Source organism: Gossypium arboreum, chromosome 4 (assembly GCF_025698485.1).
Source record: "Gossypium arboreum isolate Shixiya-1 chromosome 4, ASM2569848v2, whole genome shotgun sequence".
NCBI classification, from domain to species: domain Eukaryota; kingdom Viridiplantae; phylum Streptophyta; class Magnoliopsida; order Malvales; family Malvaceae; genus Gossypium; species Gossypium arboreum.
Genome location: NC_069073.1, coordinates 4194564 through 4221201, shown reverse-complemented (window position 1 = coordinate 4221201; position 26638 = coordinate 4194564). Strand labels below are relative to the sequence as shown.

Sequence of the window (26638 nt, the reverse complement as noted above, 5' to 3'; positions counted from 1 at the left end):
TTTTCCAATTTAATCCAAAAATAATTTTCATCACATCGATTCATTTTCCAAGTCATTCTCTTGTCAAATAATCATTAATAACTCACATTTTCTCTTTTTTTTCAAATTGTATTTTTGTCAAACTTTTCAAAAATTTCAATTTGGTCCTTTTTTCACTTTCACAAATTTTCATTGATTTCCATCTCTTTATGGCTACAAGAATTGACTATTTAAAATATAAAAAAAATATTAGATTTGATTTAGTCTAGATTAATAATACATTGAATTGAACTCAATATGAATCAATTTTATACCTGTTCTAGGATTAATTTACTTATGACGTTTATTGATTGAGTACTTACCTTGATCCTTTTTAAGTGAAGGATTATGTATGTATGACTTAAATGCTTTGATACACTAAAAACCTATGTCTCTCGAAGTAGTAAGAAAAATATTGGTATATTAGGTATGTAACTTGCACATGATGTAGTTTCACTTACATATTGTGGAATCGTAGCTTATATAAAGAGTTAATAATATCCTCTCAATGACATTATATGATTTATGAAAAAAGAATATGCACATGGGTCATTTATCTTTGGAAAATGATTTAGTCATTATTTAGAGGAGTAATGATCATTTTTCATTATCGAATATATAATGGAACAATGAGATAAAAGTTAACAAATTAGGTGTATGGATCTAACATTAACAAGCCACTAATATCATATAAGCATAATACACAAATGAAATCGAACATAACCTTTGTAGTTATATATATATATATATATATATTATACTATATTAAAGTTGTTGAGTGTTTTTTTGTGTCTATCCTTTAAAAGAGGTTAAACTTTCTAGTTATATGATACGGTCCCTATTCCTGGATGACATCCTAGGTAGGTCCCCATGCATGCCGACACGTGCCCTATTCTAGGATTAACACGTGTTCACAATGTGAGGGTTCACTTGCATGATGGTGCGAATCCAACCTATGCGAGTTCGTGAGACGATGTGAACTTATCACGTGTGAACTATGTAGGCTACGGGTTAGTCCCAGTCGAGTAACCTGGCAGCGAGTTGGTAATAGCGAACATTATAACAAAAGTCATTTTATTGAAATGTTATAATGAAATTGAAAATAACTTAATAAAAAAATTATAAAAGGTCACAAGATAAAACATCAACAAAAATAAATATAAATTAATAATATTTATTTCATAAGACTTTTTCATTATTTACATGAACCAGTTTGAATCAACTGAAAGACTCACCTATTTAATCATAAATCCAACTCTTAAAAGGTTTGAAAAAAATAAAAATAAACTTATGAGTCGCGAGTCAGAGCCCAAATCCAATGCACATAAATTAGGCGATGGCCCTGATCTCAATTCCCTGGAAAATGAGACCACCTTTCCAGTTACCACCCTCAATCTCCAAAGCACTCATTTCCAATTCCCCAGCATTCATGCATCCCTCATTGAAGAACTCACCCATCTCAACCTCTAACCACCCATCTACTCTAGCCTTTGGGAACTGAACATCATTAGGTGTAGGTTGTAGATCTATTGGAATACGGTCTCTTTCTGGTTCCAAATAGGCAGCTCTTTTACTACCTTCAGTGCCAACAACTCCAACACTAAGTTTCACTGGATAAAATTCAAACCCATAAACATTACGTACTTTGTATACAAGGTAAGCCTTGTAGTCCGTCTTGGGTGAAAGCATGCACACACTAATCTTGCCGCGGATTTCAAACCAACAAACACTAATAAGTTTTGGTACCCTTTCAAACCTATTTTAACATCAAAATGTTTTACATGTTACGAGTAGTGGATTCAAATATTTGAATATGTTATCGACAAAAACAAAGTGAATTTATATAATAAATATTCAATGATCAATATTAATATCCGTTTTGAATTTGTTGCAAATAATAATTAAAATAAATGAATCCGAATAATATTCGAACTCGCAAAATGTAAATTCATTGCCATTCCTAAATCCAACGGCAAGGAGGAAAGAGAGACCTGGCCTCGAGTATACGAACCCAACTCCAATAAGTTGGAGTGTTAACCCATTCAATGTAGAGTTCCTTGGGTGATAGCATGTAACATTTCTTGCCACTCGCTTTTTCCAACCAAAAATACTGTTTCATCAATACCAACATTGCTAAAACTCAGTTACATGCAAACGAAAATGAAAACATAAACAACCAAAAAGGAATTGTTAAAGAAAAAGATTTAAGTAACAATGCATGATAAGTTAAGAGCTTCCTACCTTTGTTACTTGCCTATTTTACTTTTCCAAAAGATTTTCAATATAAATTTAAAACATATTAAACATATAAGGAAACATTAAACATAATTTTCATATAAATAAAAATCACATATCTTGTTAATTTAATTATTTAAATTTACTCTTTGTTTTATCCAAATACACTTTTGCCTTCAAAAATTAAAAGAAAAATGAACCACAAGAATAAATTAGTTGCTATTTTTCCACATATAAGGAAACAAACCATATTATCATCAAAGGAAAATAATATATTTCAAAAAAAAATTTAAAGTTCAAAATAGTAATAATGTTGGACAAAGGCAACATGTGATTTTATGTTTCAATTACTATTTACTTCGATTTTTCATAGGGCGGCTACCCGCTCAAGCTTGAAGGTTTACTTGAAATTTAGGAGAGTTTGGGTAAAAAAATTAAAATTGAAAAATGAGTTTAGGAAAAAAATTAGGCCCGTTTAAAATACGAGTCAAGTTCGATCTTGAACATTCAAGGTCTAAGCCCAACCCGGCCCGACCTATTTTTAAGTTTATAATATTTTATATTATGTTATGTTAATATATTATGTAATTTAAAACATATTGAAAAAAATAATGTTAAGATGAGTATATAAATCAATAAATAAAAAATATATAAAATTATTAAATATTAAAATAATATAATATAAATATTTTTTAAAAAAATTAAAAATAATATGGGAGGGCCTAAAACAGGATTGGGTTAGTCTTTTGCAAATATAAGCGGATTTAGGCAAAATTTTAAGCTCATATTTCGGGTCAAGGCGGGCTTGGGTAAATATAAAGTATGTTAATATCATACTTAGACCCGACCTGAACCCGACTAGACCCGGCCTATGAGCACCTCTATATTTACTGTATAATTTTGCTTTTAGAATACGAAGCATGTATCTAAATTTCATTTTTGGGTTAAAAATTTCAAATTATTAACTTATCTGTCCTAAATGTAAATTAAATTATATAAAAATGCTAACGAATTTTTCAATACAATTTAAAGAAGAAAAAACCTAAAGGAGAAACAGAGAAAGGACGAAATTACCTTCCGTCCACCTTCAATGAGGATAGGGTTTCCGCCTAGACTAAGATAAATATCTTTCTTGGAAGAGAAAGAGACCAATGTGGGAACTAAATCCTGGTATTGACACGGCAACAAGCTTTCCCAAGCAGTAACAGATTCAGCAGTTGAGAGTCTGAAAATTTTATTATCCATAATTCAATTGGTATTCTAACTGTGAAAAAAAAAATAGAATAGAATAAAATAAATAAAATAAAGAACACACAAATTTTACGTGGAAACCCTTTCGGGAAAAAAACCATGGGCAGAGGAGAAGAAAATTCACTATGTCGAAAAATTTTACTCAAAATACAAGAGGAATAGACTGTGTCTATTTATAGGCTTGCAAAGCCATATTCTAGTAGGATTGAAACACCTTATCCTAATCAATATAAAATAGATGGAGTTTAATAAGGTTTAAAACCTTATTCTAAAATAAAATAAAAGAAGTCTAGTTCTATATGGATTTTACTTTTATTTTATTTTCCATCGTATTTTATTTAAATAAGAATTTGGGTCACTTAATTCTAACAATCTCCACCTTGACACAAATTCTCAATGAACAAGTTCTTCATCGCGAACTTTCAATAAACAAGTTCTTCACCTCTTCCAAAAACCCCTTAAGGGTTTAACTTCAACAATGAACACCAACCAAGTCTAAGCAATGCTCAAACTTGGTTATAGGAAGTGACTTAGTCATCATATCTGCAGGATTTTCATGAGTGCTAATTTTGCTCACAACAATATCACCACGAGCAATAATATCACGAACAAAATGATATCGAATATCAATGTGTTTTGTTCTCTCATGAAACATTTGATCTTTTGTAAGAAAGATGGCACTGACCGTCACAAAATATCGTGCTGATTTGAAGGTCTTCATTGAGTTCACTAAATAGTCCCTTCAACCAAATAGCTTCTTTACAAGCCTCAAGAATCGCCATGTACTCAGCTTCAGTGGTAGACAAAGCGATCGTAGTTTGCAAAGTGGCTTTCCAACTAATTGCACAACCTCCGATTGTAAAGACGTAACTCGTGAGAGATCTTCTTCTATCAAGGTCTCCAAAAAATCAGCATCAACATACCCTATAACTCCATCTTTAGTTCTTCCAAACTGTAAGCAAACATTAGTAGTGCCTCGTAAGTATCTTAAAATCCACCGAATCGCTTTCCAGTGTTCTTTACCGAGATTCGCCATGTATCGCTAATCTGACCGATCGCATATGATAAATCTGGACGTGAACAAACCATAGCATACATGAGAGATCCTCTCGCACTAGAGTATGGAACATGTGACATGTACTCAATCTCATTATCGATTGAGGAGATAAGGCCGATGAAAGTCCGAAATGGGTGCTAAAGGAGTACTAACAGAGCTTAGCACTCTGCATATTGAACTTGCAAAGAACTTTCTCAATGTACCCCTTCCGACTTAGGTACAATTTACTTGCTTTTCTATCTCTCGAGAATCTCCATACCAAGTATCTTCTTTGCTGGTCCTAAATCTTTCATCTCAAATTCTTCACTTAGTTGGGCTTTAACCTTTCTTATCTCTCTTTATCTTTTCTCGCTATCAACATGTCATCAACATAAAGAAGTAGATACACAAAAGAACCATCACTGCTTTTTCTTAAAGTAGACACAACTGTCAAAACTACTTCTTTTGAAATCATGAGAAGTCATAAAGGAATCAAACCTCTTGTACCACTTGTCTTGGTGACTGTTTCAAACCGTAAAGGGACTTTTTCAAAGAAGCAAACATAGTCCTCTTTTTCGAGACTATAAAACCCTCTCGTTGTTGCATGTAAATATCTTCCTCAAGTTCTCCATGCAAAATGCGCTTTTACATCTAACCGCTCAAGCTCCAAATCATGCATGGCCACAATACCAAGCAAAGCTCGAATCGAACTATGCTTAACAACCGGAGAGAACACATCTGTGAAGTCCACTCGAATTTGATCAGTAACCCTTTGCAACAAGCCTTGCTTTATATCCGGTTCTTCAACTCCCGAGTCCCTTCTTTCTTTTAAACACCCATTTACAACGAATGACCTTTTTACCTTTAGGAAGTTTTACAAGATCCCATGTTCTGTTTTTGTGGAGTGATTCCATCTCCTCTTGCATAGCAAACATCCACTTTTCTCGAGTCTTCACACTAATCGCCTCGAATAATTAAATGGCTCTTGATTCGCATCTATATCTTCACCACATTTAAAGCATAAGCAACTAGATCAACCTCGGCATACTTCTTTGGAGGTTTAATTTCTCTTCTTGTCCTGTTTTTGGCGATAGAGTATTGCGGTGAAGAAGCAACTCTATTCTCAATTTTTGTACCGGCTTGAGGAGTTGATTCTCAGATTAACTGATGCTCCACCGCTTTTGGTTTTCTTTATTGGAAGAGTCTTTAAGAGATAAGTTAGGTAGCATAGCGCTTTCATCAAAAACAACATCTCTGCTAATCACAACTTTTCTATTTTTAGGACACCATAACTTATAGCCTTTTACACCACTTTATAACCAAGAAAAACGCATTTAATGGATCTCGGTTCCAATTTTCCATTATCAACATGAGCATACGCAGGACACCCAAAAATCTTTAAATCGAATAATTAGCGGGATTACCGCACCATACCTCTTGTGGAGTCTTTTCTCAATGGCAACGGATGGAGATCGGTTGATCAAAAACATGCAAGAGAGGTCAAGTCGCCCAAAATGACTTCGTAAGTTGGCATTTGACAACATACATCGAACCTTCTCCATGATCGCTTCTGTTCATTCGCTTCGCAATGCCGCTTTGTCAGGAGTATGACGAATCGTCAAGTGTCTCATGATCCCTTCGACTTGCACAATCTATTAAACTCATCGAACGTAACTCTAAGCCATTGTCTGACGGAGGTATTTTATCTGCTTTTCCGTCTGCTTTTTCAATCATAATTTTCCAAGACTTAAATGCGAAAACACATCGCTTTTCGCTTCGGAAGAACGCCCAAACTTTTCTCGGAAAAATCATCAATAAAGGTTAGCATATAATTAGCTCCACCTCTCGAAGGCACTCGACGGCCCCCACAGATCGTAATGGATATACTCCAACGTTTCCTTCGTGTTATGGATTCCTCTAGTGAATCGAACTCTCTTTGCTTCCCAAAACACAAGGTTCACGAAATTCAGTTTGCAAATTCCTTGCCCATTAAGAAGTCCTCTTTGCTTAATTTCGCCATGCCATTCTCACTCATATGCCCTAGGCGCATATGCCAAAGTTTAGTAATATCATCATCCGACAAGGAAGAGGAAGCGACAATGCATCACCAAGAATAAGAGAACTCAGAAACATATAACTTGGCAATCTTTCTTTGCCCTTTCATCACAACAAGGACCCTTTGAAATCTTTAAAACCCCACTTTCACCGTGTATCTGCACTTTTGAATCAAGAGTACTCAACGAAATTAAATTTCTTTTCAATTCGAACATGCCGCACGTCACTAAGTGTTCGACAACTCCATCAAACATCTTAACTTTAATTGTTCCAACACCGCGATTTTACATGAAGCATTATTTCCCATCAAAACAACACCTTCAGACATCGTTTCATAAGTTGTAAACCAATCCCGATTGGGACTCATGTGGAAGGTGCAGCTGAATCAAGTATCCACTCTCGCCACTTTAGAATCATTGATGAAGCGACTAGAAGTTCACCATCACGTAGTCTTCTACAACATCGCCTTCACCGAATTTTCCGGCTGTTTTCCTTTTGATTCGCAGCCTCCCTTTTAATCTTATTTTGTAGCTTATAGCACTCAGATTTAATGTGCCCTTTCTTCTTGCAGAAGTTGCAAGTTTTACCTCTGTTTGAAGACTTCGATCTACCCTTAGATTTACCACGAGGATTCCGTTCCTGTGTTCTACCACGATCATCATCAACATTCCGGTCTTGTCTCCCACGAACAATGAGACCCTCTCCCTGAGAGTTGGGTTTAACCACAAGATGCTTCATCTTATCATACGAGGTTAAAGAATCATAAACCTCATCAACTGTGAGAGACTCGCGGCTATATAAAATCGTGTCTCTAAAGGTTGAATAAGACGGGGGCAACGAACAAAGTAGAATCAATCCTAGATCTTCCTTATCATACTGAACCTCCATGGCCTCCAAGTTTGAGAGAATTTCTTTAAACACTGTTAAGTGTTCGTACGACGCACCTTCCTCCAAACGATGAGCATAAAGACGCCGCTTCATATGCAACTTGCTTGTTAGAGTTTTCGACATACATATTTGTTCTAGCCTCTTCCATAACACAATGCGGTTTTCTCTTTCATCACATCCTGCAAAATTTCGTTGGACAAATGCGATGTAATTGTGTTAATGCCTTCGATCCTTACGCTTCTTCTCTTCATCTGTTAATGTCGAAGGCATCTTATCTATCCTAGCAGGGGCATCCTCTAGATCCATCTGCAAGAATCGCTTGCATCTTAATTTGCCACAACGCAAATCTGTGTTGCGATCCAACAATGAATTTCATACTTCAAAGACGCCATTACCGTGATCGAGATGAATAACCCTAAGCTCGGATACCAATTTGTGAAAAAAATAGAATAAAATAAAATAAATAAAATAAAGAACACACAAATTTTACGTGGAAACCCTTTCGAAAAAAAACCACGGCGAGAGAGAAGAAAATTCACTATGTCGAAAAATTTTACTCAAAATACAAGAGGAATAGATCTGTCTATTTATAGGCTTGCAAAGCCATATTCTAGTAGGATTGAAACACCTTATCCTAATCAATATAAAATAGATGGAGTTTAATAAGGTTTAAAAACCTTATTCTAAAATAAAATAAAAGAAGTCTAGTTCTATATGGATTTTACTTTTATTTTATTTTCCATCGTATTTTATTTAAATAAGAATTTGGGTCACTTAATTCTAACACTAACAGATAACAATTCAATCAAAAAAATATAAACTCACGAATCCAAGCCCAAATTTGAGTCACATAGATTAGGCGTGACGGCCCTGATCTCAATCCCCTGGAAAATGAGTCCTCCCTTCCAATTACCGCCATCTATCTCGATAGCAGTCATTTCCAATTCCCCATCATCAATGCATCCCTCATTGAAGAACTCACCCAACTCAACCTCTAACCACCCGTCTACTCTAGCCTTTGGGAGCATCTCATCTTCAACTAGTGTAGATTGTTGCTCTGTTAGAACATGTTCTGGATCCAAATATGCAGTTCGCATACTACCATCAGTTCCAACAAGTCCAACACTAAGATTCACAGGATAATAGTCAAACCCATAAACATCATGTACTTTGAAAACAAGGTAAGCCTTGTAAAGTGTCATGGGTGAAAGCCTGGAGATACTAATCTTTCCACGGATTTCAAACCAACAAACACTCAGGAGCTCCGGTACCTCTTCAAACCTATTTTAATATCAAAATATTTTAAGTGATAGCAATGATAGAAAATGAGTTGCTAGATAAAGGAATGTAAAGGGAAAGAGGAGTTTTGGATTACTGATATGAATAGTAAATTTAGATATTTGAATATCTTATTTGCGTAAATAAAGTAAATTCAGATAATAGATATTCAATGATGGATACCTATGTCAATTCTGAATCTACTGCGAATAATGAGTAAAATAAATGAAATTAAATATAATTCAAATTTGTAATATTCAAATTTTCGAAATGTATATGAGATATTCTCAAATATCAAAATATACACTATTCATTTTCATCCCTAAATCCAACGACGAGGAGGAGAGATAGACCTGGTCTCGGGTATAGACACCCATCTCCAATAAGTTGGGGTGTTAACCCATTCAATGTAGAGATCTTTGGGTGACAGCATGTAACATTTCTTGCCACTCACTTTTTCCAACCAAAAACTCTGTTTAGTCAATACCAATATTGCTAAGACTAAGTTATATGCAAAGAACAAAAGAATTAAAAGTAAAAATAAAGGAATTGCTAAAAAAAAATTCAAGCAACAATCAAGGGCCAAATCAGAAATTTTTTTTGTAAGAAGGGGGCAAAATTCAATTGTATATTTTTTATTATAGTAAAATACAATTTTTTATTTTTGAGCTGTCAAAATGTAATTTTATCAAGCTTATTAAAAAATAGAATAGTATAATTAGCAAAAGAAACTAAATCCGAACTGATTCAATATAAATTAAAATCACATACTTGAAATAAAAGTTGGTTAATGTGCAATTATATACATAAACTTTCATTTTGTGTAATTTTATACATGAAATTTTGCTTTGATCTATTTCTTGTAAGTTATTAACACAATTATTGATATAACATCATTTTATGTTTATATATTGCATACATAAAATAATCATATTTATTCAATATAAAAATAAATTGATGTATTTATTTCTTTAACGTGTATGATTCAATCAAAATTAAAATTTTAAATATATATTTGAACCACAATTAGAGTTTCACATGTATAATTACACTAAATTATAATTCATGTATAATTTTAAAATTTATCTCTTTATTTATAAAATATTTTAATTGAATGATTGAATTAATAATTATAGATAAAAAGAACATTAAATATATTTAGGTTTGATAGAATAACTTGATTTGATTAATTTAAATTTAAAATTAATTTTTATAATTATAATAACTTAATTCGATTAATTTAAATTTTTCTTTAAAAATTTCAAATTCGCAAGTTATACGTCTTAAATGGAAATTAAATTACATAATAATTCTATGGAATATTTCATTGTAATTTAAAGAAAAAAAGTAAAGGAGAGAGAGAGAGATGAAATCACCTTTCGTCCACCTTCAATGAGAACAGGATTCTCACAGAGGCTAAGATAAAGCTCTTTCTTGGAAGAGAAAGAGAGAGACGAGGGAATTAAAGCTTGGTATTGAGATGGCAAGAAGCTTTCCCAAACAGCATCGGATTCAGCAGCCAATTTAAATATAGTTGAAACAATCGACAATCTACAGGCATCTCGAGGGGAGGTAAAGGAAATGATGGTGGCGATACAATCTTGTGGAAGAGCATTAAGGTTGAGAGTGTCGATGCTAAGGTCTCCATTCCCTCCTCCCATTTCAGAAACTTTAGATTTCATGAGATCCAGTCAAAATTAGAACAAGGAAAAACCGTTTGGGATTAAGCGTGAGAATTGCGATGGGATGTGAAGGATATATATAGATGGAAAAATAAGGAATAAAAAATCTCTAAGCTTAGCTGGTTAAAGTCATTCACTTTTGGTTATAAATTAAAAATTGGAAGGTAATGCGTCTCAATCGGCAATAGAACCTGTATTTTATCTCTAAAATGAGCTTTTGCCTTAGGGAGACTTGATTACGTGTCGAGTTAATCAATTATGTTTGCAAGTATGTTTAAAAAAGTGGAAGGATTTAAGTAAAAATATAAGTCCGAAAATTAGGTTTAGAAAAAAAAATAAGACTTGTTTTCTAAACGATTTTTTTGGCTCGAGCCCGGCTTAACTTGAAAGTGTCTAAATTTTTTTCACTATTTTTTACTACTGTTTTGTTGTTGTTTGCTAGCATTTTGACGTTGTTTTGCTGCTATTTTGCTATTATATTGCTCCTATTTTGTTATTGTTGTTTAGATATTGTGTAACTTTTGTTTTATTATTAATTTTACTACTATTTTAAAGGCATTTGTTTGCTAAGTTACAAATTATGTTAATGTTATTCAAGTATAAAAAGTTTTTAATGTATTTTTAATTTGTTAAGAACATGTACTTTAATGCTTTTAATGTATTTGATGTATTACATTTTTAAAATTTATTTTTATATAAAAATGATACAAAAATTTAATCCACGCAAGCTGGGCTGGACTTTGACAAATTTTAAACCCATTTTTTGAGTCGGGCCAAGTTTGAACCTAAAAACGGGTCTAAAACTTTGTATTAACCCAACCTAACTCATAATCAAACCTTTTACAAGTTCTAAATTTTGCAAATCACCTCCCAATTAATTTTTAATTTACAATAGGACTAATACTCCAATTCAAATAGTTAGTAATTATAGAAATTGGACCGACACCTAATCACATTCTCTAATCTTTAGAGGGAATGTGAAAATTGAGTAACATATATAAAGTGATTAACCATGATAATTGTTATTATTTAAATCTCGATTAAATATGTCACGAGTCAATCGGGCACTATTTTAATCAGAAAATTATGAAAGTATTTTTCAATAATTAAAATAAATTATATTTATATGTAGTAAAATTTGAATTCGTGTTGTTTACATTAACAAAATATTAATTTTACTACTTATAATATGTCAACTTTATTTGTATTCTTAATATGTATAAATGGTACTTTTTATATATTGTATATAAACTAGTTTATATATAAATAAATTATTTCATCTGTCACTACGATTCTTTTATCTTTTTTCAATCATCTGTCACTTCTACTCTCTTTATCATTTTGATCATTCACTCGAAAGAAATGAATAAAAGAATCGGTTTTTCTGCAAAAGGCAAAGACAATAGGGCTTTAGTTGTCAGAGCCATGAACGACGATGTTCAAGATACACTTGCTGTGATACCTGCTCAACAATTGGAAGCTATCAGTGCACCTATTGTTTCCTCTCATGATGATAGGATTTGCCCTCTCTTGGATGTCGTGGACAAGCTTAGGAATTTGATGGTGATGAAAGGAGGGATTCAACTACCCACCATTGTTGTGGTTGGTGATCAATCTTCAGGGAAATCCAGTGTACTTGAATCTCTTGTAGGTATTAACCTTCCCTGGGGACAGGGGATATGCATTAGAGTTCCTCTCATAATGAGGCTTCAAAATCATTAGGCATCGGCACCGGACTTTTCGTTGGAGTTCAATGGTAGAACTGTCTCCACGGATGAAGAAGACATTGCCAATGCTGTAGTGGAAGCGACCAATGAGATTGCTGGCCAGGGTAAGGGTATCTCAAATAATCCCTTGACCCTGGTTGTTAAAAAGAATCGAGTTCCTGATTTAACAATGATTGATCTACCTGGTCTCACTAGAGTCCCAGTTCATGGGCAGCCTACGAGCAAATTAGAGATATCATCATGGACTATATCAAGCCTGAGGAAAGCATGATCCTCAATGTTTTATCCGCATCTGTTGATTTTTCAACATGTGAGTCCATTAGGATTCCCGGCAAGTAGACAAGACGGGGGTTCATACACTTGCTGTCATAACGAAAGCCGAGGGTTTTTTACCTCAATATTATAAAAAAAAATTTATAAACGAAAATGGGTTGTCAGTCAGATTAATTACGAAAATAGTATATTTTTTTAGGTCGTGCCTACTTGATAGGCACAACCAATTTTTTTAATATTAATTTTTTTTCGTTTAAAAAATTATTATTGTATTATTTTTTTAATATTTATATTAATATATATATAAAAATACAGGTTTTATACAGGTAAAAAATACCCGAAACTGGTCGAGCCTGTCAAGTAGGCACGACTAGTCATGCCTGACAGGTAGGACACCCCCTATTGCTGCTGCCTTGCCCCTGCATGCTGCCCATTTTTTTTTTCATGCATGAATCATATCACTCATGGGAAAAAAAATTTTATGGGGACCTTATAACCATGGTCCCCCTCATATTAAAGCAGCCACCGATTGTGAGAAAGAAATTAGAGAAAGGAGAAGGAGAAGAATAAGAAGAAAAAAAAGGTAATGTATTATTTTAGTAATTTATTATAAAATTATGGTGTTTTGTGAGTTTTAGCAATGTAAATTTTTAAAAAAATTGTATAATTATTTTGTTAGTAATTTATGATTAAGTTATAAATTATTAGTTTTTTGTATTTTGTTTTAGTTATTTGTTTTGTTAATAATTTATGGGATTAGGTTACAAATTGTTAGTGTTTAGTGTATTAGTGTTTTGTGATTTTTTTAGTAATAATATATTTTTAAAAAATAATTTTATAGTTGATTAGGTTATATAAATTGTTAGTGTTTAGTAGTTTAGTGTATTAGTGTATTGTGATTTTTTAGTAATATATTTAAAAATAATAATTTTATAGCTATTTTATTAGTAATTTAAGATTAGGTTATATAAATTGTTAGTGTTTAGTGGTTTAGAGTATTAGTGTATTGTGATTTTTTTAGTAATATATTTTAAAAAAATATTTTTAGAGCTATTTTATTAGTAATTTAAGATTAGGTTATATATTGTTAGTGTTTAGTGGTTTAGTGTGTATTAGTGTATTGTGATTTTTTTTAGTAATGTATTTTAAAAATAATTTTATAGTTATTTTGTGTTAGTATATGATTATAAATTGTTAGTGTTAGTTTAGTGTTTTGTGATTTTTAATGTAATTTTTATATAATGTAATTTTATATTATTATATATTTATTTGATAATTTTTATTGATTTATTAAAATGTTGATTAAATTTGTTGTTATATAATTTTATAGGTTATTTGAAAGTTCTTCTAATTAGGTATGTTTCTAGTTCTTTTTTTTAATTGTATGTTTTTATATTTAGATAGTTTATATGTTTTTAATTATATTATTATTGTTATCTAACATAAAAAAATTGTAGGTAGAAAATGAGAAATTATGAGATATTTACCGTGTTTTTTCTAAAATTTGAAATAATTTATTGTATCTTTTGAAATAAGAAAAATGAATTCAATTTTTTTAATTTCAGATTTGTAACAAATGAGTTCTTTGATTGATAATACAAATCACATATCAAGTACCATTAAGGAGATGGTAATAAAATTTTATTTCATAGTCATGTTATTTGTTGAATTAAATTAAATTATATTGTATTAATTATTTCGCTAATATAATAATGTCGAGCCGCACTGCGTATTGAGAGGCCGTGTTAATAGTATAGGGTTTCAGCCAGATGAACGCCTAATACCGTTCTTGGAGTTAGCCGAGTTCGGATCAGCAGCATTGATCCGGACTTTTGATCTGCGATATAACTTGATTTCCGCTTTAGTCGAGTGATGGCGTCCGGAGACCCACACATTTCATTTGCCATGCGGGGAGTGCACCATCACTCTAGAAGACGTTGCAGTACAGCTCGGGCTCCCCATAGACGGGAACACGGTCACGGGCGTAAGTTCGATTTCCAGGCCGGCAACCCTTTTCTATGAATTACTTGGACGCTCACCAAGTGAGAGGAAATTTGCCAGTTTGAGGTTGTCATGGCTAAAGGCCAATTTTGAGTATTTGCCAAGTACTGCCAAGTACTGCCAATGAACGGGAGGTGATGCAGGTCGTTCGAGCTTACATTATGCACCTTATAGGGGGTGTACTTATGACGGAATCAAACGGCAGTACTGTTCACTTGATGTACTTACCCCTATTATCTAATTTGCATAACACCCGTTCATACAGTTGGCGGTCCGCAGTGTTAGCCATGTTGTATCGAGAACTTTGTCGGACGACAGATCCTTCTGCGATGGACATAGGCGGATGCCTCATACTGCTGCAGTCGTGGGCACTTTACCGGATGCCATTCTTGGCATCAATTAGTCACCAATCATATATATTTTCACTCATTAATAGGTGATGAATTTTTATGCGTTGTAACAATTAGTTGACTTTTTTTCGGATTATGTTGTTCTAACAATTTTTTTCTTAGATGGAGCACAAATCCGGGTATCGGAAGGTCATACACGGTTCCGATATACCGTCTGATGATTGAGAATAATTATAGAGAGGGGGTAAGTTTTTCCAATATTAATTTTATTTTATTATTTTATTTCACTCGACCTACGTTAATATAAAAAATGTGATTAATACCGTATTCTGTTCTAGAAATTATGACGGTTATTCCCTTGTCTGCCCGCGTCCACTCAAACTTATGGTGCATTAGCGCACCCGTTATCAATTTTCAGATAGTGGAGTGGTATCATGGCGATCGAGTACTTCGGCAGTTCGGTTGCATTCAATATATCCCGAGTCCACCAGTACGATTGGGGGATATCCATGGGATGACCAGGAGGGAGAGGCATGGGCTTGATTGGGGAGATGAGCATGAAGAATATGTTACGATGTGGAACAACCAGTTTGGGAGGGTACCTAAGATGGATCGTGGCTTGGATCTCCAGCCCTTGTTACAGTACCTACAATGGTACTGTGAGATAGGGAAACCATTTTTGTTTGGTAGGCGGTTGATGGTAGTCCCCCCGCATACGACACGAATTGGGTAACATCTTCTAGATCTGCATCATGCACTAGAGCCGGAGCCACAGCAGGAGCCAGAGCCGGAACTACACTCTGGAGGTAGTTCTTATCATCCAGATTTAGGGGCGATGACTATTTCTCGGGCTCCTCAGGCCACGAATATCATTTAGAGTTTAATATCTTTAGCCCACTACCACCTCAGTACTCTAGTCATCCCGGCTCATATTTATCTCAGTACTCTGCTCCTTCCGGCCCGTATCCACCCATATACTCAACTCCTCCAGAGCTGTATCCACCATCGTACTCTACTCCTCTCGGCCCATATCCACCGCCATATTCTATTCCTCTCGACTCAAGTTCATCGATGGCGTTTGAGACATATGATTTTTCGTCTATGTTTCACACACCCCCACATACAGATGAAGAGAACTTTGATTGTCGTAGTCGTCCGCAACGTGAACGTCGGGCTCCACAAAAATATACCCCTAGAAACACACCATCAAACCATCAATTTTAAGGGGTTTTGTAATATAAATAACTTCCTTTTTTATGTAATAATTTTTTTGGCATTTTATTTATCAATTTAATTTATTTTTGGCAAATTATGTAATGACTATTTATGTAATGAGTTTTTTATCATTTAATTACAAAGGATAGTCATCATTCCCCCGGTTGAAGAACGTAATTATAATAGTAAATGAAATACATAATAGTAAATGAAATACATAATAAATCCGAGTTAAGTATGTATGAACACAAATAGTCATACTTCACCCGGAGTAAGTATGTAAATTGTATATAAACATGTGCTTCGAAGGTGAATTTTGGATTTGCTTGGGTTGAAGTACATAATTGCAAAAAAAAGAGGAGTATTAAAAACAATCAATTTTAAAATGCTTAAAAAATCCATTTAATGCTACTCGGCGGGACTTTTTCTTCCAACATGTAATTAACAAAATCTTAATTTCTATCCGATCACGACAATTGTCCAATATGGCAGTTTTGGAGTGGGCATTTATTCCGATTATGACCGGGTAATCTGCATACTCCACACAACTTCCCATCGGATTTCTCTCTAATGTCCATTTCGTTACGGATTCTAGATGATTGCGGACGACCTTTTGGGTTCCTACGCAACCCTTTATCTGGGACAAGCTCGAATGTCGTCGGAGGAACCTCCTAAATAGATAGGTTAGGAAGTACGGGAAACTCATTCTCCCTTACACGCAACGTGCGTTTGAGGGTATACACTTCATCGATAAATTGATCTACATTGAGCGAGACTTTAGCACAAGCTGCTATAACATGTGCACAAGGATAATGAAGTGTCTGGAACCTCCTACTATCGCACCGTCTATTTTGGAGATCAACTCCGTAGGACCTAGGTGGTATACCGGGTCGACGATCGATGGTCTCTGTAATGCGAAACATTTCATTACGTCGTGAATATACTTCTACATTCATCGACCTCGCCATCTGACAGTTTGCAACCATTGCATCCCTGACATATTCGACAATCACGTGTCCTGCCTCCATTTGGTTGACTTGTTGCTGACCCATTCTTGGCATCAAGGAAGCCAACCTGTAGAATGTAGCCAAGAAGACAGATGAAATCAGAAGATGTCGTGTTTTCAATAACACAACTTTGATGCCCTCCACCAAGTTTGTGGTCATTTGACCGTAACGAAAGCCCTCGTCAAAATTTTGAGCCCATTGCAACGGCTCCATGGTACCCAACCATTGTCGGAAAGATGTGTTCGTTTGACCTTCCATGTCATTCTCAAGTAGAGTCATCCTTTGCCAGAAAATGTGTGGCTCAAGCTCGTACGCTGTGTATGTATTAAGAAAATATAAGTTAGAGTCTCATCACAAAACATTATGTTATATATTGAAAGGATAAGGTTATTCTTTACCCATTTTCACAACTTGTCTCTTCCAGTCTGCATTCTTATTATCTCGATGGAAGTTAGACGCAATGTGCCGTATGCGGTAAACAGATCTCCATGGCACACCGGGAACGCCTAATAGCGACAATTAATCATTTCCCTCTATCGGAGATGAAGCAAATACATCGTTACTAATAACATACCTCCGCAAGTTTGTAAGGAAGAATTCCCACGACTCCTTATTCTCTTTATCTATGATGACAACTGCAATCGGGAGCACGTTATTGTTCCCGTCCTGAGCAATAGCAAGAAGTAAGATTTGTGTATATTTACCGTATAGCCATGTCCCATCTACTTGCAAAAACGGCTTGCAGTGGGGAAATACACGTACACATAGAGCAAACGTCCAGAACATCCGTTGGAAAATTCTTTTTCTCGGTTGTAGTTGCTCATCCGGGCTGTAATAAGGTCGTGTCTGCAACTCAATGGCAGTCCCTGGTACGTACTCCCTCATAGCGGTAATCCGTCCCTGCAACTCATTATATGATGCATCGAAATCTCCGTACAATTACTCCATTGCCATCTGTTTAGCTATCCATGCCTTTCGGTATGACACTCGATACTGGAATTGTGCCTGTATTTCGACAATTAATACTGAAACCTTAATGGTCAGTATGTCTTCAACCATTGGCATGATGCACGTACAGATAGTTTTGGAATCAAGTTTTCGATGATTTTCTATCATACGTGATGAAGTGCATGTGTAAAGCCTAACAAATTTTCGTATCTCCCACATTTGCGACTTTTGGATAAATGCAGCTCGTATCCGCCAATTGCAGCCTTCCGCCGACTTCCAACACTCTCCAATATATAATGTCGGTTTAGACACGACGACTTTATAGTCTACTGATATATTCATACTATACCGTTTAATGGCAAATACGCACTCTTCCTTATTTTCGAATCTCTGGCCCACGAACAACTCCTCAAGATTAGAATATACGGTCATCCGATGAGCAGATTGTATTTCAGGGTACTCTGGGAACTCAGCCACATGCGCCGCATCGGGGTCTATCCGAGACATGTGTGCCCCAGGATTATTATGTATCACAATACGATGAATCTGGTTCCCGACTGAAGACGCATTAACATTTACTTCTTCATTCACGCCTTCATCGTCAATATCATCCGGGACCTCATCCACGTCAGGATCACTTTCACTATCGACTTCATGATCAAAAGGATCACTATTATGGTATACATCATCACCAACCATAGCAGTCTCGGGTGCAGCATTAAGATCAAAGTCGATCCCATGTATAGTTGATTGACTACCAACGTATGATACCGGAACCACCATACACGGTTCTTGAGCTCCATCTTCTTCACCTAATGGAGTGGGATCTTTAGTTTCCTCCACACCAGCTAACTCAGCAAATAACTGAATCGGTGCATTTTGGTTGCTCCAAGTCCCACAATAAAGAGCGACCATTGTCTCCACGTCTTCATCGTCTACAAGTTCCATTTCGGTGAATTTTATGGGATCCGTCTAAACTGGAAACTTGTAGAAAAGTTTCGAGATCCTTCTCCCTCAACGTTTATAAATTTTTTCACTAATTTTTTCCTTCATATCATCAAAAGAGATATTTCTATTGAATCTCATTGCCACTTGTTTGCGACATTCAAATATACATCCTACGCTTGTTGTCAAAATTTCTTCATCAAAATAAATGCATACGAAAAACTAATTCTCCATATTCAATACTAGATCTGTTAAAAAAATTTCAAAATTCTCAAAATAGTTTCGAATAGCAAAAAAGTTACATAAAATTTTTAATGCAAAATTTTTCATTCAGAAGCTAACAAAATTATTAATCTAACAAACTTTTAAATAATAAAATTTCTAACAAAATTCTACATTCTATTTAAAAATAAATAAATTAAAATACCTTATCCTTCTTCTTGCTTTCCTTTCTTTCCTTCTTCTCCCTCTCTTTTTACTTCTATTTTGCTGCTAAATTTTCTGTATGTTCTTCATCTGATTTTCGGGAGAATATATAGGGAAAAAATTAAGCATGTGGGCCCCACCAATTGCGCCTACCAAGAAGGCACAACATGTATGTATGCTTCTCCCGTCCATATACACGGGTTGTATACTAACCCAAAAAAATATATATATAATAATAATTTTTTAAATGAAAAAAAATTTAATATTAAAAAAATTAGTTGTGCCTGTCAAATAGGCACGACCTAAAAAAATATACCATTTTCATAATTAATTTAGCTAACAACCTATTTTCGTGTATAAATTTTTTTTATAATATTGAGGTAAAAAACCTGAAAGCCGATAAATCACCTGAAGGATTGCTAGAGAAAGTTACAGCTGATGATGTTAACCTAGGGCTTGGTTATATACGTGTGTGCAACCGTATTGGTGATGAGTCGTGCGAGGAAGCAAGAATCGAAGAAGCAAGGCTGTTTCAATCACATCCTCTTTTATTCCAGATTGATAAATCTATTGTGGGAATACCAGTGTTGGCTTAGAAGCTTGTTCAAATTCAAGCTACAATAATATCAAAATGTTCGCCAGAGATCGTACGAAAAATTACTGAAAAATTGAATCACATCATCTCGGAGCTAAAGAAAATGCCAATGTGTTTGTCTTCCCCAGCGGAGGCAATGACGGGGTTTATTCAGATTATTGGCGCAGCTAAGGAGTCGATGCAAAAATTTCTTGTTAACGGAGAATTTGAAGAATATCTGGGTGAGAAAAGGATGCACTGCACAGCTAGGCTAGCTGAAATGCTCAACAATTTCTTTGATGATCTTCAGAAAGGTTCCCAATATAACTTATCATTCTCAACAAACTTTTTGATGGATGAAATACTTGTTTTGGAGGAAGCTAGAGGTATTATTCTGCCAAATTTTCTTCCAAGAACAGCATTCTTAACTATTCTGTAGGGGAAAGTGAAAGAAATTTCCAGCAAGCCAGTTGTATTCATGAGCGAGGTGTGGGAATATTCGGAGGATGTTGCTATAAATGGGTTGATGGATCATTCCGAGAACTATCCTAAGCTTCAGGCATCGAGCAAAAGAGCAATCCATAATCTGACATTGAAGATGAAAGAGGCTTGTGAATGGGGCCAAATGGTAGTGGCTTCCAGCATTTGTGGAGGAGTCAGCTGTTGTTGCAGCCAAGCGTGAGAAGCTGAACAGGAGCATAAGCTTGTTGGAGGAGCCTAAGGATTATTGATAAGCTTGGTAATTAGTATTAATGGTTTACTTTGAAGGACCAGCTCTAGGTTTTCTGGTTGTTTTTTTTTTTTTTTTTAAATGTTGTCTGGTAATGGAAAATGAAATTTAAGTTTGTTATGAATGAAACTCTTGTCCAAAATATATATATGCTTTTCCTACTGTTGGTAACGTATGAGTAGCATATAAGAATACAAACATATTTACAAACACACCTCCCTCGAACAGAGACATTATAGGAAGCTATGACAATTTAATTAAAGCCAGAGGTGACTAAAACTAAAACCATACCTTCACTTCACTTCACTTCACAATACGATTGTGAATGAGTTAATGGAGCCAAATGGTCGTGGCATCCAACTCAAGTTTATGAATTCATTTTCTAAAAATAACGAATTATTATTTATTTATATTTGAAGTAATATCGTATTCTTTATTTATATTAATTATTAATATGTCTGTTGTTTAATTATAAATTTATGCTTTTCAAGTCTTTGGGTTAAATTTATTTCGAGCTTGGGCCAAATTGATTTTAAACTCAAATTTATTACAAGATTGAATTTTCTCAAACTCCGATCGTTACGGACTCAAATTGATACAAGCGGGCTTTTGGGCTCGGACCTGTTCTGTTAACTCTACACAAGACCAAAATTAACTTAACAAAAAAAAAATCCAAATATCACTACTACTAGAACATAAAGAGACATTACAAATGGAAATTGAACACCTGAAATTCCTCGGAGGTGGAGCCAGCACACGATCCGACTCAAATCAACAGAGACTTGTGCACGGAACATGTTAGATAATAAAAGCATACTAAGCTTAAATTCAACAACATATAATCATTACGACATGAATTCAAACCACAAATTACAACATTTTTATAATTTTCTCAATTATTTACGCCACGAATCATATATTCTCATCATTTTCAAAGACTACTTCTCATACTTATTACCAAATACTTTGCTCATACACAACATTCAATTTTATTATAACGTAGTTAGATTGTAGCCTTTATTAATCGAGCATGAAAATCTTGGATACATGATACTCCTAAACACATCAAGTTACACATGAGTGCCATAACATAAATGAAACCCCATTGTGAGTAATAACACAACTTCCAACCCAACACACCATACAAGTGCATAGCACTAAAACACCCTCCAAACACGAATGTATAAGATCTAATAAGAAAACCCTCCCAGCACACCAAAAACTCCTGGGCGCATTAAGCTAATGTAACAATAATCACAAAAGAATTAAGCTCATTATACCATAGCATCCCAACTATACCTGATCACATTCCAAGATTGTTTAATAAGGCTGTTTTAACAATTTAAGCATATTTACTACTAATAATAAGCATCGTAAGCATCACCTTGACACTCACATAAATCAATACTCCTACTAAGTTTCATACAAAAGCATGCTCAACCTCAACAAAACATCTCAAATGTGTAATTGACTCATGCTTCCATAGTTCTAAGACTTTCTCCTTCCCCTTAGCTTTGGAACTTTCTCCAATCTCATTAACTTCATTTTCAAATCAAAAGAGTAGAAATGGGTTCTTAAAATCATAATTCAACCATTGAAACACTTAGAATTATTGAAGCAACGCAATTCCATAAAGCGAGATTCCATTTCGTTTTCTAAGATTCGCAAGAGAACTCTTTCTACCCCCAACCAAAGCTAACCAAATCTAATTCCTATCGATTCAACTGTGATTCAAAGTCTATACCAAAACTCTCCTAGAAATCAAGAAAACCTCAACATAACTCACTTTCTGTCTCTAGACTGTTTAATGACAACCCTCCAAAACTCAACTTAAATTCCAAATAAATATGAAATTTCCTATTCCCACATGATTCTAGAATTAAAACCATTGAGAAACTAACTAAAAAACAACACAAAACTAAACTTCTCTCTAGCATTGAAAAATGACGAAAATGAATATATAAAATAGAAAAAAATGCTTAATTCTTTAAAAATCTTGAATCCTAAGAGCTTAAAATGATATAAATTCTCAAAACCATTAAATCTTTAACCTCATTTCGTTGAAAATCATCAGGAATTGAAAATCTACCTTTCTTGGAAGCTAACGTGAAATGCACAACGGAAGAAGAAAATTTGATATTCAGGCTTGTAAAACTAAAAAGACTGATAAAAATTAGTGACAAAATAAATTTACCTTGCTGGAAATTGATTGCTGGAGCCAAAAACTGAAGAAAATGGATACAGAATTTGAGAAATGATTTTGGTTGGAAACTTGAAAAATGATCGGCAGAATGGAGACCCCTATAACTGTTCCCTCCAACGACTTTTACCAATTGGGAAATTTGCTAACGCATCCTTGGTCTCATAACCACTCCAGTCCTTCTTATGAATTAAATCAACTTCTCGTTATTTAGACATTGACCCAACAAATTCTGCTATTGCTGCAATCTAGTCCATAGGCCATAGATTCTAACTCGTAAATACTAACTAATCAATGCAATCCAATAACACAACTAACAAATTAAAAATATTTTAAATCCGCCACATTGCTTATTCCTAAAAATCTCTTTGTTTTATATCTTAAAATGGTTCGAGTTAATAAATTTACCACTAAATCGAACTTTTTGTCACGAAAAAATTTGAGCGCATTATACCCTTAACTTTTGCTTTTTTTTAAGTGTTAAGATAAAATTATGTGATATCACCTCCGATGTGTAATTATCTGGTCATTAAAAAATGACGTGTAAATAGAGAAAAAAACCATGTGATTGAACTTAAAGGAAATAATGGAAAGTGTTAGGCCAAAGAACTAAAAAAGAGAAAAGCAAAAAGTAGAGGGATCAATTTTGATAAATAAAAATAGAGGGCCTAAATTTGAACAAATAAATAAGTATAGAGACTATTCACATAGTTTTAGCTATAAAAAACAAAAGGACAATTTAATAATAATAATAATAATAATAATAATAATAATAATAATAATAATAATAAAAGAACAAATTTTAGTTTCATGGTAGTTTTGGCAATCTAAAGAAATCCTTACATGGCTTAAAATACCTCATTTAAAAGGAAAATATAATTTATTACACCTATTCTATGGGTAAAGAAACTAAAGATAAAAAGTAGGTTAAGTGTTAACTCGATTGATATCGGTATTATTATTAGTATAAAAGTACATGAATTTAAATGCTTAAAATACATTATCCTCCAATAATAAAATTAATGTTAAAAAAGTTAGAAAAAGATTAAGTGATTTTTAATATAAAGTTTTTTTGAACTGAATATATTAAAAATTAATAATTATTTTTATTTTAAAATCACAATACTTGTAATACTATTTTGTTAGTATAATGTTAGTTCAATCTTTATATAATTTAATTAAAAGAATTTCATTTAGAAATTAAGATTTTAATTTCCATTTAACTTGATATAAATAAAAAGAAAACACAAACACATTATGACTATGATGTCCAATATCAATTACAAACCTTTGCATTTTGTTTTTCCTATTCAAAAATTATTAGATTAAAGTGTAAATTGATTATTTCTTTTAAAAAATTTCATTCCTTTTGTAACACCCCTCGCCCAACTCAATCGTAGGGTCCGAGTTACAGAATGCTACAGCCATTACCAGGCAATTACACCGAAAACATAGTGAATACTTTACATAAACCATCAAGCAATACCTAATTATAATTATTATTTAATGAGGAGACTATTCGAGATTCAATCGAACTTCTGGGAACTTAATTGTTGATCCGAACATGAAATAGTGCTAGTTTGTAAACTTTCAAAATTTTGGAATAGGTATCGATACATCTAGTAGGTACCAATACCAAATCTTGCTTCGATGTTTGAAAAATTCATCTTTAAAACACAAGTATCTATACTTGGCATAAGGTACCGATACTAATGTAAATGCATCGATACCAATTTGTAGTATCGATAGCATTTTACAATTCTGTTTCTTTTGTAATAGTTAATCAAAGCCAAATGTATCGATACCATTTTGAAGTATCGGTACCTTGATATAGTAATGGTACCGATACCATTTTTACATTTTGTTTAAAAATCTAATTGCACTAAAATGTTAAGTACTGATACCTTTATCAAGGTATCAATACTTTAGTACCAAAATGGTCTAGAACTTTCATTTTGTGCTCATTTCATACCCAAACCAATCTTGATTTAAAATATGACATTAGACTAACTTAAAAGATTCATAAAACTAGCCAAAATGCAACCATTTCATCATTTAACCACTTTCATAAACAACCAAATCAACTTGCCTTAATTTGGCACCAAAAACACATCAAACAACATATTAGAACACAACTACTTTTCCATGCATTCACACCATTCAATCAATAAATCAAAATTTGCTATCCCTAGGCTCAAAGCATACCATTGTACCATCAACTATTATTCATGAAGACTCACAAATATGATTCATTATATTGCCAAAACATTTATTTATACACTTATGTTTCATACCATTATCAACCTAACATTAACATTCATACAAGGTTTATCAACCTCCAAAATTAACCTTCAAGTTAGCAAAATATAAAGGACTCTCCTAGGTACATGCCATAAAGCTAACAAATAATTTCACCAACTTTAAGGAGTCCGGAATTACGGCTGGATGTTGACGTCAATAAGAGGATCACGATCGAAACCTAACATGTGTACGGATAATAAACCAATGGCTGAGTAATCGACTCAGTGGTATTTCTGTAATTCAATAATTAATAAGAGCAAGATAAAAAATGCATTCAAGAATGTTCTCTTTCCATCCACCTTGAGTGTTTTTATTATCATTACATTTTATATTTTTATTAATTTACCATTTTAACCTTCACTACCATCCATTATCATTTCTAAAGTGGTATAATTTCCACTCTAGTCCTTAATCCATTTCTAATTAATAAAAATTTGCAGTAATTAAAATTTTACCACTTTTACAATTTAATCCTTATATCTTAATTAATTAATTCAGTGAAATTACCTATTTAAAATTCAATTCCTCTATAATATAACTTCATAAATATTTTTATTAAATATTTACGGGTAAGGTTTAGGGAAACAAGGTCCCAAAATCGTATTTTTCGACACCACTGATTTTCAAGTCGTTGCACCTTTATCCTATTAAAATTTTGTGTAGCTAACATAATAACTAGACAGTAACATGTAGTACGCCATGTGTACCACTTGCTGACGTATAGAGATCGATTTTTATTCATAAAATTGGATGAAATTTTTAATAAATTGATCAATTTGCTCATTGATTTAACGTGAAGGAATTAATTTACCCATTTCTTTAATAAAGGCAAAATGCAAAAATCTTGTAATACAAAGACCTCCATAATATTTGTACGGATAACCTCTACGTCTTATATAAATATTTCCTTTTTTAGAAATCCATTTTCCCAAACGAATTGTCCACTCAAATCTCCCACTTTTTTCTCCTAAAGCTCAAAGCCAAGGGGAACAAAACAAAACAAAAAACTTGAAACATTTTTATTTCTTTGGTTTTTGTTTTGGTTTTTTTCCAAAAACATGGGTTCTCAAGATCTCTTATTAATGTTTAATGGTTTTTCCCTTGTTCCTCCTTTTAAGAGCCCTTCAATCTCTTGAAGGCTCCTCTCACCATTTTGCACATATTGTCTCTGACGACATTGATTACAACTTTATTCATCGTTAATTTGTTGGTGTTGAAAGTCACTCGTAGTTGATATCTATCGCACAAAATGAGTTGTTTCCCTTGTTTCTCATCACAAAAAAGCAAGAAGGAATCCAGTAGCAGAGGGAATCCCAGTCACAAATCTTTATCTGGTGAACCCATTCAGTCAAAAGCACCAGGTATGACTTGTGTTAGCTTTTTTTTTCCTTTAAAACTTTTGGATTATATAAGATTTCATAATTTATGTGAGAAATAATAAAAATTAATAACTTTTGAAAAAACTCAAACCTGCAATTAGTTTTCATTATTAATTAAT

The 26638-nt window shown here is 33.6% G+C and overlaps 2 protein-coding genes, 1 long non-coding RNA gene and 1 pseudogene across 3 annotated transcripts; 1 reads left to right on the top strand and 3 right to left on the bottom strand.

Annotated features, from left to right (window-relative positions):
- Positions 1-1347: 1347 nt before the first annotated feature.
- On the bottom strand, positions 1348-3498 carry LOC108455380 (F-box protein At2g02240-like). Its single transcript, XM_053027063.1, has 3 exons — positions 3328-3498; positions 2010-2128; positions 1348-1774 (listed from the first exon to the last, which is right to left on the bottom strand). Exons 1-3 carry the CDS (start codon positions 3496-3498, stop codon positions 1348-1350), a joined length of 717 nt encoding a protein of 238 aa, XP_052883023.1.
- A 4598-nt stretch (positions 3499-8096) lies between these two features.
- LOC108456158 (putative F-box protein PP2-B12) lies at positions 8097-10620 on the bottom strand. Its single transcript, XM_017754758.2, has 3 exons — positions 10138-10620; positions 9115-9233; positions 8097-8764 (listed from the first exon to the last, which is right to left on the bottom strand). Exons 1-3 carry the CDS (start codon positions 10441-10443, stop codon positions 8305-8307), a joined length of 885 nt encoding a protein of 294 aa, XP_017610247.2. The 5' UTR covers positions 10444-10620; the 3' UTR covers positions 8097-8304.
- A 1185-nt stretch (positions 10621-11805) lies between these two features.
- LOC108455381 (putative dynamin-related protein 4A) lies at positions 11806-20680 on the top strand (annotated as a pseudogene).
- Positions 20681-21199: 519 nt separating this feature from the next.
- Positions 21200-22941, bottom strand: LOC128291870 (uncharacterized). Its single transcript, XR_008281821.1, has 2 exons — positions 22834-22941; positions 21200-21420 (listed from the first exon to the last, which is right to left on the bottom strand). It is a non-coding gene; the product is annotated as an uncharacterized LOC128291870 (long non-coding RNA).
- Between the last annotated feature and the right edge of the window lie 3697 nt (positions 22942-26638).

What these genes read in the sequence shown, in the direction of transcription:
- LOC108456158 (XM_017754758.2), bottom strand. Translation starts at nt 10,443, where the DNA reads ATGAAATCTAAAGTTTCTGAAATGGGAGGAGGGAATGGAGACCTTAGC. An exon ending in TCATTGAAGGTGGACGAAAG is followed by an intron (nt 9,234 to 10,137) that starts GTGATTTCATCT and finishes TTGACTAAACAG; the next exon opens with AGTTTTTGGTTGGAAAAAGT. An exon ending in GTGTCTATACCCGAGACCAG is followed by an intron (nt 8,765 to 9,114) that starts GTCTATCTCTCC and finishes ATATTAAAATAG; the next exon opens with GTTTGAAGAGGTACCGGAGC.
- LOC108455380 (XM_053027063.1), bottom strand. Translation starts at nt 3,498, where the DNA reads ATGGATAATAAAATTTTCAGACTCTCAACTGCTGAATCTGTTACTGCT. An exon ending in TCATTGAAGGTGGACGGAAG is followed by an intron (nt 2,129 to 3,327) that starts GTAATTTCGTCC and finishes TTGATGAAACAG; the next exon opens with TATTTTTGGTTGGAAAAAGC. An exon ending in GTTCGTATACTCGAGGCCAG is followed by an intron (nt 1,775 to 2,009) that starts GTCTCTCTTTCC and finishes ATGTTAAAATAG; the next exon opens with GTTTGAAAGGGTACCAAAAC.